General features: G+C 41.9%; 1 protein-coding gene across 1 annotated transcript; it reads left to right on the forward strand.

Moving 5' to 3' along the window:
• Positions 1 to 370: 370 nt before the first annotated feature.
• On the forward strand, positions 371 to 10,220 carry LOC135674288 (ER membrane protein complex subunit 7 homolog). Its single transcript, XM_065184037.1, has 7 exons — positions 371 to 563; positions 650 to 693; positions 2,031 to 2,139; positions 8,596 to 8,659; positions 8,735 to 8,851; positions 8,929 to 9,037; positions 9,919 to 10,220. Exons 1-7 carry the CDS (start codon positions 457 to 459, stop codon positions 10,002 to 10,004), a joined length of 636 nt encoding a protein of 211 aa, XP_065040109.1. The 5' UTR covers positions 371 to 456; the 3' UTR covers positions 10,005 to 10,220.
• Positions 10,221 to 11,293: the final 1,073 nt, after the last annotated feature.

Consider the following 11,293-nt stretch of genomic DNA (forward strand, 5'->3'; position numbering starts at 1 on the left):
TTACTCTTCATTTTTTTATTAAGATAATATTTTCTTGGAGAACTCTGACTTATATTTGATTAAGATAATATAAATTAAATTTGTGAACTTATATGATTATTTAGGATCAGAACTGTAATAAGTCGTTCAAGTAATGTGGATTGGAATGCATCGATTATGATCGATGTGGAACTCGTGCCACCACAACTGATGCGGGACATCTATCAGCTCTAAAGAGTCATAAACTAAAGAGTCTCTCCTTCGGATGCTATCGAATTAATTATATCTCGGGGTCCGTCGATGGGCAGTGGGTTCCACAATGGGCTCCACGCTGTTGTCCAATCACAAATCATGTCATTTTGGAGTTGTGGAGGGCATATATGATAGTATACGCCGCCTCGCAAGAAGACCGCAAACCCAAAGAGTGCGCCGAGGAGGAGCAGCAGCAGCAGCAGATCCGCAGAGATAGCACACGCGATGAGGAGCTCCGCGGCGTTATTCAATCCGTCACCGCCGCTCCTCCTCCTTTTGCCTCTTGTTCTTTTCTCGCATCTGCTTCCTCGTGCCTTCGCCGCTGACCTAGGGTGCCCTTCTCAGAAGATTTCCTTTGCTTAAGCCAAGCCTTATTGCAGATTTCCTTCTTTTAACTTTACCATCTTTCAATTTGCAGATCTGGCGATGGGTACACGATCGCCGGTCGTGTGAAATTAGATGGTGAATCACTTTCCTTTCGTTCGTTTTTATATATTTTATGCTGCTTGTTTAGATCTTTCGAGTATCTGTATGCATTATTGGTGGTAATGATGGTGGAGATGGACTGGAAATAATATTTAAAACCAGAATTCGATGTTGACAACATCTCACTGTGATGTTCTGAGAAAAAGAAAAGATATCATTTTGTTCCAAGATTCTTGTAATGGACTAGTTTTTGGTCATCAGATGCTGCGATTTTGTTCGATATATGAATTGCAATCCCTTGTGAGCTGGTTATTCTGAAGTTAGTATATTTTCTGCCTTTTTTTTTTTTTTCCTGTTTCTGCTGTACCAGGTGCCATAAGGACTCCAACCATCGATATGTTACAGCTCAAAATAGTGTTATGTCTGTGAATCCATTAAATCAATTAGATCTGCAGCGTTAACTCTTTTTGCAATAACCATTAGCTATATAGTAGGAGTTGCTTATCATGAGATTCGTATGGTCTTTAATTTTATGCAAATATTTAAGCCAAACAATTATCATCACCTTGAATTAATGTTGATCGACTTGTTGACGAAATATAAAATGTTATCACTTTGTAGTGCTATAAGAAAGCTTCAACCATACTTATCACATGTCTCTGACTAGACACTATGCATCATAGTATTTAGTGTTTTGTTTTGGATTTATGCATTAACTATAATATATTTGCATTGGAGTTATTTACTGTATGTTTACTTATGGATATTCGGTAAGTAATCACTTTCGAGGTTGCTTGTTGGGATTCTACTTACCAGTTGGTTAACTTACTAGTTCCTATTTCAACTTATCCTGTTTTGCTCCATATCGATGATAAAAAATTAAGGTGCACAATGTCATGCTTTGGCTAACAGCCTGCTGGAGCAGTGCGAACCATGATGTGTACTGCACTTGTGGCATGCAGCATCACTTGTGGAGACCAAGTTGTGTCATTTTGTGCCTCACATAATTGGAACCTTGAAGCTCATTGTTGTTGTTGTGTTTACTGCATATGCTGTAGGCCATTGCATTAGTCAGTAGATGCAGCACACAAGCAACACCTTAATATGTTTGCTGCATATGTGGTGCGAAGCATGATGTGTACTACACTTGTGACATGCAGCATCACTCGTGGAGACCAATTTGTGTCATTTTGTGCCTCACATGATTGGAACCTTGAAGCTCATTGTTGTTGTGTTTGCTGCATATGCTGTTAGACATTGCATTAGTCGCTAGATGCAGCACAAAGCAACACCTTAAACCCTGGTTGAAATATACTATGCCGTGATAAGTCTCTTTGGATTTCTGCTGAAGTTCTAGTTGATAACTTTTTCAGGTGCAACATCCAAAGAATCTGGCCTTCCTGCAAAACCCACAAATATTAAAGTCATACTCAATGGTGGTCAAAGCATCAGTTTTGCAAGAGCAGATGGTTATTTTTCATTGTATCCTGTTGAACATTATTTTTCAAGCTTAAATTTATTTATATGTTTGACTCTTAGTCTTTCCTTTAGTATGTATGGTCAAGGATTTTTTTTTATTTTTTATTTTTCCTTCAGGAACAGTTTTTTAATATTGTTTTTATACACTATTCCCTTTGCTGCCCTTTTTCCTTTGCACTATCGTGGCATAAATATTTTGATGTGAATTTTGAGAGAATAGAAGACTAAATTATGTGTTAGGAGTAGATTATATCATTAAATGTCATGTGTAACAACACTAATACTTTGTGTTGAAGTGGACAATTGTGTTTGTAAGGCCATGAAGCCCCAAAATGTGCTGTTTAAATGGACTTGAAATAGGATGCATAGCATACCATATTTGATAAGTTATATATGTATAAATGTGCTGCTAGATCTTAAACACTAAGTATTTCTGAAGGATGGTTTCTTCATACTTCTTAGAAACCTTTAAAGTTGATGCCATGTTTAGTCTGGACCATACAAGTGGCATAGATGGCCGTCTCATTTGAAGTACATTGCTACAAACCATTCTTTGTGCAAGGTCCCTCCTTGAAATATGAGAATGCAATGTTTTCATAGAAGCATAATATGTATGCTATCTATAACACATCTTTGCAAACTCAAGGTGGATCTCCCCCATGAATATTCCATGAGAAAGACAAGCTAAGTGTCTAGGGTGCAGGGAATGTTACATATTAAGGGCAAAAAGGCGTACATGACAGCAGAGATCAAACACAATAATTACTGATTTTGCTAAGAGGATGGTCTGGAATTGGATATTTAAATACAACAACAATAACAAAATCGTAAGTCCCAATTATTTGAGATTGACTATATGGATATTTTGCCGCTATTGATATCTGTGAAAAGCTATATGTTCAGTTAAGTCTAGAGTACTTAAATCCAAGGTATGTAATATTGTACCGTATCGGAATTTCGATGTTCGCTCGGTACGGTACGATATTGCATACCAAGCAATATACTGTTTGGTATATCGCTCGGTATACCATTCTGTCACGACCTTAGCTGGTTTTGCCTAAGGCGTGCGGCACCCTCGCGCGTCCGTCCGCAAAGGTCAGCCTCCCCGAAGCCTCCCATTGTCCCTTAGGACCAACAAAAGAGAGAATGGGTTAAAGAGAACGCCTCAATCGGGATCCACAAGCAAACATGTCCGAAAAACACTTCATAGACAATGCAAATTACAAACAGACTTTACAAGCTCTGAATAGTTGCACAACAAAGGGTAGAATGGTCCATTACAGACCGAAAAGCTCTCGCACGTGTCCACATGACACAACCTTTATTTACAAGCCTAAAGAGGCCACCAACCCAACTAACATGGGACTATTTAGCCTTCTGCCGCCCCTCTACCTGCTGTACAAGGCATGAACATGCCAAAAGACAACGGACAGACATAAGCATTACATCCAACATCTTGTTTAGAAGTTTGTCCGTTACATTCTCCCCCACTTATCCCTTCGACGTCCTCGTCGAAGCCTTTGTGAACACTGCAACTCTTCGCCTTTGCTGAGTCTTCAATCTTCTGCTCTAGCTGCAATGCGCCTCCTGACTCCCAGCTGCTCTCTGCTGCTGTTTCTGAGTAGTCGAACCTTTGATCCGCCATGCTGCTTCAACTCGCCAATGACTCTGACTCTGGTGTGGGGTTGGCTGAGTTGTATTGATCCTCGTTGATTCCTGCGGATCCACCAAATGAAGGAAAAGACCATCCTTACTGCGCTAGTCTCTCAAAATTTTCACATGCTGCTTGAACTGGGTGGATGCTTGTTGGAGCTTTAACGAGCATCGCCTCGCAAACTTCTAAAGTTTTGGGTCCTTCCTCCACAAAATCTGCTCATTGACTCTTCTTTCAGTTAGTTGTCACATCTAAGTAGGTTCGCATCACTTCCGCTTTCGATTGGCATTTCGTTGGGAAATGAGGCGGACAATCTACTCTCAGTAGCACTGATCACTGTTGGTGAGGATTTGACAACTATTGTCTTCCATTATCTTCGAAGGGTCTTTGAACTTGTGCAGCGCTCCTCTGCTGGATAGATAAGAGAATTGGGGTACTCGGTTTCGCCCATTCTCTTAAGAGTTGAGAAGGCAAAAGTTACTTGACTTCGCCCGCCTCCTCGAGGTTGTACTTCATGCATCGAGCTGGTTACTGGCCTTCGCCTGCTCTTTGCTCACACTTCTGAAGCACTTGAAGTGTTTGCACTCCTTGCGTTGAGTTAGCTACTGTGATTCACCTTCTCAATGCCATTGAACTTCTGGAATGCAGGAAGTTTTCACCCCAACTTGGAGTAATTCTCTGATAGATGAGGTCGCCTCTGGGATTGTACCGTCTTCTCCATCAACCCTGCCGCCTACTCCACTGAGTAGCAAAGGTACAGCACCGCGTACTGCCTGCTTCGTTCCTTGGTCGTGCACTCTTGCATGACCCGAAGTCCTTCACTTACGGCTATCTTGATGAGAAACTTGTTGACACCGGTCTTACGAAGTTTCTTGGCCTCTGCCCTTCAGCCTTGTCTCGGTACTTGGAGATTGCCTCTGCATGCTCCACCTCCTCGGCCCCTTTCACGACCAAGCGCTCTCCCTCCATGAGAGCAAGGGATCAATGACTTGCACGGAAGTCCCGCCTCTGCGGTACCATGGCGTTGCCATGCCCATGGCCCTACTATCCGTCGCCTCGCCTCTGTATCCCTTTTCTTCACAATCAGTAGAGATGTCTCCGTGGCACTCCTCTGAGTCCACCTCCATTCTAACTGATGCTTGATTTTGGGTAGCTAAGTCCCTCTGGACTCATCGTCGCTTCCTCGCCCCTTTCGACCCCCTGCTTCAACACCTCTGTGTTCTCCAAGCAGTCCGTTTGGTCGATGGAAAGACAGACTGCAACTCCCATGCATGGCCTCTGCCATCACGTTGTAGAGTTTGCACCGATTCTGTTCTCCTTAGCTTCCTTGGTAGCAACGTTCGCTTACTCGACCTTGTCCTCTGACTTGTCGGGCTCCCTTAAGCGAATATGAGCTCTGGAGCAGTCCAACTCTCCAGCTGCTTCGATCATACCTCTGCATGATCAAGTCCCTCCCATGGAACTCACTGGTACTTGCATTCGAACTTTTCCCTTGGTGGAACCCAGCCCCCATATGCTGATGACCAAGGTTTTCATCCGATGCAAGATTCGGTACACGCCCGGAAGACCCGCCTCTGCGGTACCATGGCCTTCACTCCTTGAATCCATAGCCCTTCCTGCCGTCGTGTTGTTCACCAAAGCGGAGCTCCCAGTAGCTCCCGATCATACCTCCATATGATCTCATCCCTCACGGGACGGATTGTGTGTATCGCATTGCCACGAACTGTTCCACCACGATCCGCTGCACCATGTCGCCTCCTGGTGACATCTCCATTGCATTCTGATCCTTGTGGAATAAACTCGAATTGTGAACCCTCCATGTGTGGCCTCTGCCAATCCATCGCAGGGTCCCTTCCACCTTCGATTTTGTTCGCTCCTCTGGCAATCGACCTTCATCCACCCACTCCTGGGTCACACCTAGATGAAGCACCGCTCTAGGACAGTCCGTCGCCTAGTAGCTCTCGAAGTCCACCGACTTCACTATAATCTGTGCACCATTGTCTGGATCCTGGGCCTCTGCCCCTACCAACACCATCTCCGCTGCGCACGGCTTCCTTCATAGCAACTCAAATGGCAACACTGTGGCATATTCTTCAAGAGTACCCGCCTCTGCGTCCTCTTGCCCCGTGCTAAGGCCCTTTTAAACCCAACTTCGCCTCCGTAAATTGAGTCGCCTTAGTTCCTCCATCAAATGCTTCTCCGAGTTAAGGTGCATGTGCCGCGAAGCTCCCTTCGTCTTTGGCACCATGCAAGATGAGTCCGCTCCGTCAGAAAGAATGACCCATGGAACAACATGATCCTACTCTTGCCTCTGCAAGAGTTCATGCCCTTGACCTCTGTCTAAGGAAAGTACTGTGCCTCTGCTCCATGTTCCAACTTCTATGCTGGCTCCCTTCATGCGGCTTGGGTACTTCGCCAAGTTACACCCAAGTTGTTCCGCTCCTCGTTTTTGCATTGAGTCGATGGTGGCCCTCACGCCCACCATTCCACGGGTCAGCCCTCCCTTGAGTCCGATCTCCACATCGACTCCAAGTGTACCTTCATAAGTTGCTTTAGGTCGCTCCCCACTTGATCTCGCAATGCATCCACCAATGCATTCTCTCGACGAGATCATGCGACAACTCCTCGCCGCCTGCTCAGTCCACTGAGCTTCGTGGAGTTGTTGTTTGTTGAGGTACTCCTCCTCAACATGTGAGATCCGTCTCACATGATTCTCCCTCTGGAGAGCCGGGACTTATCCCTCCTGGATAACTACCCCGCTGGAGCAACATCTCTCTTCATTTCGGAGACCACCATCCCCTTGGACTACTCCGATCGACTGAACAAACTGTGCATTGTTCTGCCTCTTGCAAACGCACTTGCTAGATTGCGCCTCCACGTCAATACAGCCACCACCGCACCCCTCAAGGCCTAGCAACATGCTAAACTCGTTGCACACTTCAGCCTCCTCCGGACGTATCCTTTGCATGCCGAAGAGAAAGTTTCAATGCTCCATGGCGCCGAGTCTCGGTCGCCTTGGGATGGCCACGAACATTCCATCGTCCGCATACAAGCCCATGCATGAGTACCAAATTCTTCGAGTTAGCAATTCCCCTCACCTCTGTGAAATTTGCACAACTCTTTTGGTCGTTGAACAACTCATTCCACCTTGGATGGTCTCATTCTTGCCAAGCGCCTCGCTTGCCTAGAGCACCATCAAGTATAGTTGTCAACGTTGAGCTGTAGCTCAAACTCAGCCATCCCAACCTTTGTACGCTCCGCATTCTTCCAAGCTTGCCTGTTCTCGTGGTGCCTCTTGCGCGAAGGGTTGGCCATTCCTCAGAATGCCAATGTTAGATGCCCGCTCCTCTGAGCGACTCTTTTCCCTACATCTCCATGCCCGTTTTCCCTTAAACGGTCGCGCGTTGCTGACTGCCCTCAACGCAGCCCCGCTAGGTCCCCCACATTTGCATGTCAAGTGTTTCTATGAGTGCTTGTCCTGCTCTGATACCATAATGTCACGACCTTAGCTGGTTTTGCCTAAGGCGTGCGGCACCCTCGCGCGTCCGTCCGCAAAGGTCAGCCTCCCCGAAGCCTCCCATTGTCCCTTAGGACCAACAAAAGAGAGAATGGGTTAAAGAGAACGCCTCAATCGGGATCCACAAGCAAACATGTCCGAAAAACACTTCATAGACAATGCAAATTACAAACAAACTTTACAAGCTCTGAATAGTTGCACAACAAAGGGTAGAATGGTCCATTACAGACCGAAAAGCTCTCGCACGTGTCCACATGACACAACCTTTATTTACAAGCCTAAAGAGGCCACCAACCCAACTAACATGAGACTATTTAGCCTTCGGCCGCCCCTCTACCTGCTGTACAAGGCATGAACATGCCAAAAGACAACGGACAGACATAAGCATTACATCCAACATATTGTTTAGAAGTTTGTCCGTTACAGTTCGGTATATCACTCGGTATATATATATATATATATATATATATATATATATATATATATATATATATATATATATATATATATATATAAGGCGACATCGCGTCGCCTTTTATAAAAGTATATATATATATATATATATTTATATATATTTCGTTCCGTCCGGTAACAAGCGGTCCGTGTACCGGTCAGCTAACAGACTGGTACGTATCCCCCGTACTAGGCGGTATTATTCGAAATTACATACTTTGCTTAAATCTTTATTTATAGTTTCTACTAAGGTCTTTTTAGGTCCTCTTCGTACCTTTCCTCGTATCACTAATATTAATCATTTTAAATCATAGCAATATATCCGGTGTTAACATTGTAATTAAAACTTATCTAATGACACTGATAATCATAGTTGAAAATGTTTATCATATTTTGTTGAACTGTACCAGTTAAATTAGCATATTCATGACAGATCATACAAAACCTAACACTGGTGGAAGCATATAAAGATTACTTAAACCAACTGTATCTTGTTCTTGCAGGATGTTAACCAGAGTATGTTTCTTTTCCCTTGCGTTTCAAGTGTCCATGTTCATATACTACTAAGACTTGGCATGTGCGTGAATATGCACGTTCTTGCATTATTTGAGTTTAATTTGATTTTTTTTTCATGAATAACCATGTTCTCCTTGTTTCTGACTTTTGATAAAAATATTTAAGTTAGATATATGAAAAATAAAAGGAATGTCACTTTCAAGGAATAAGCTGGTTTGAAAATGTCGTCTTTTGGTATTTTGGGTAGTTAAAACACTGATTCTTGTCACTTCTGTTTTCTTGGATTGCAACCTTGTATCCTTGACCTATATGCTTGAAGCCACAATGTGCCAGCTGGGACTCATCTGATTGAAGTAGCTGCATTAGGTTATTTCTTTTCTCCGGTAAGATTTTCTCTTTTAGTTTGTTAGTTTAACCTGGTAAAAATCAAGAGATTACTTCTTTTCTTGTATTCTCAGGTTCGTGTTGATATTAGTGCTAGAAACCCTGGTAAGATCCAGGCAGCACTGACAGAGAACAGAAGGGTTCTATTTGAGTTGATTCTAGAGCCTTTAAGAGAAGAACAGTACTATGAGGTGAGCAATTACAAGCTACTTGCTACTCTTAGAGCTAGTAATCGAGCATTAATTATGTTCTTATTATTGTTTTGCAGAAGAGGGAACCTTTTTCCATTATGTCACTAATGAAAAGTCCTATGGGTTTAATGATGGGTTTCATGCTATTGGTGATGTTTGTCATGCCAAAATTGATGGAAAATATTGGTAAGAAAATTTTCACCAGTATCTCATTTATTTGGTCCTGATGAATATGACCAATGATGCATTTATACACGAGTTAGGATCAATTTTAGTAGCCTATCTACTCCTAAAATGGATTTCAGATAGAAACCAGATCATTTGTAAAACTGGTGAATGGTTACCAGATAAGAAGATGCTATACCTTGCAGAAACTGCAACTGTGTTATGAGTGAAAACCAGAATGGCTTATCATTCCGCCCATGTAGATTCAGCCACATGTAACTTCACTGTTCAATATCTCTAATGTTATGTTCTCAGTCAAAGTAAATTTGAAATTCTTTTTGACAACTCTGATCTGACTACCTATATCCTTGCCACCAAATCTTCCATGCAATTCCAGGCTTCTTTTACTTCTGTCTGTTATCTATAAGCATTACCTTGAATGATTCTTTGTCACCTTCTCCTGTTCTCATCATGAACAAGTTGTGAGACGTAAGTTTTACAGGCACCAAGCTTCAATTCTTGCCCAGGAAACTGGCCGACCTTATATGAGGTTCTGACATACAATGTAGACCTTTGTTATTACATTCTTCCCAGATCATGCATCTGTTGTAGCATAGCTCATGCTACAAACAAAAAATGACTGAATTAAAAAAGTGTATTTGCTTATTAACTGCCATCTGAATTCACTAACTTGTGTCTTTACTCATCATCCAGAAAAATGTATTCACCAGTTCATCCAATATATATCTATTTGAAATGCATAGAACCAGTATCGGTGATGCCTAATGTGTTTTTTAACAGTTTGTTTGACATTGTTAATTCGAAATCATCTTACACAATGCAATATGTAGTTCGTTTTCCTTTGGTCAAGGTATATGATATTTATTTGTTTTTGGGATCAGATCCTGAAGAAATGAGGCGAGCTCAAGAAGACATGAGGGCCCAAGGGGTTCCTTCTCTTTCGAGTTTGTTGCCCAGGAGCAATTAGTTTCTGAGAGATTCATACTGCCGAAATTGGCAGTGGCATCAGATTTAGTTGACATCTGAATACCAAGGAAGACCTGTAACCAAAGATTTTCTCATGGAAGATCCTATGGGCTGTTTGTTATTTTGTTTATGTCTGCAAAATTGATTGATATATGCCATCTGATCTCCTAATCTTGCATGATTGTTCCATTAAGCATTCTTAGCGACTTCTTCGTTTTGGGCCTGTGGCATAATATACAGTTTCTTTTAGATTATGTTCTTTTCTTATTGATTGGTGGATTTAATTCCGCTAGACACTGGTTTGGTGTTGAGGCATAGGATATTTTTGTTGGGAATGAATTGAATCTTCAAACTCTTATTTTCCACAACTAATATTCTCAACCAGTTGATTGGTGCCGATTCTTCTGTTACAGTTTCTATCAAGAATATTTTTTTATCAATGATTATTCAAGGAGCTGATTATGTAAACTTCTTTTCCGAGTTTGATCCTCCCAATCATTTTTTCGTGTTGTGGCTATACTTTCTTTTGGCTCTGCAGCAGTAACTGTACTCCCTTCAGCAACACAAGTCCCTTGATACTGGAGACTCTTCATGGTTATCATGCTCACTGGATTTACAATTCCCAATTGTCCTTGTCCTCGAATGTTTTTTTTTTTTTTTTTCGTATTCCATCATGTTTGTGCTTTTCAATAAGAACTCGGCTGCAGATGAAATGCAATGCTCGGTGGCTATCATCACCTTTGCCAGCTTAAGATGTAGTTTGCTTTGGATTTGTTTTGTTCCAAGTATGCCCGTCTCTTTTGTATGACAATTAACCATGCACTGATAATAAATGACCGACCTTTTGTTGATCTCGAATCATTTTGTGAGTGTTTTCTTATGTTTTGGCTTCGATATGATCAGCTTTACCTGTAATCAATGTCATAATTAGAAAATGTTCTTCAAGTATTTGAAGAACAGTACTAACAAATATGAGGGGAAAACATGTGCAGCATATCAACTCTCTATCGGACATTACTTTTTTAGGTTTTTTTTTTTGATATTTGGAAATATCTGATCCATTTATAATAAAATTTATGATGGGCTCAGACTAAAAATTAGAAGCTCGAGGATTTATTCTTGCTTGAAAATTAAAATATAAATATGTACTCAATTGAAAATAACTTTGTATTCCCTTATGCATTATTATTTCTAAGATTAAATCGGAACCATAATAGATCGGATGAAGTTTTTGGATGTTCGCATCTATTTGATCCAACTCACAGCGGGTTCGATTTATCCTTTTCGATC

The sequence above is a fragment of the Musa acuminata genome, chromosome BXJ1-1 (genome assembly GCF_036884655.1).
Source record: "Musa acuminata AAA Group cultivar baxijiao chromosome BXJ1-1, Cavendish_Baxijiao_AAA, whole genome shotgun sequence".
Classification (NCBI taxonomy): Eukaryota; Viridiplantae; Streptophyta; class Magnoliopsida; order Zingiberales; family Musaceae; genus Musa; species Musa acuminata.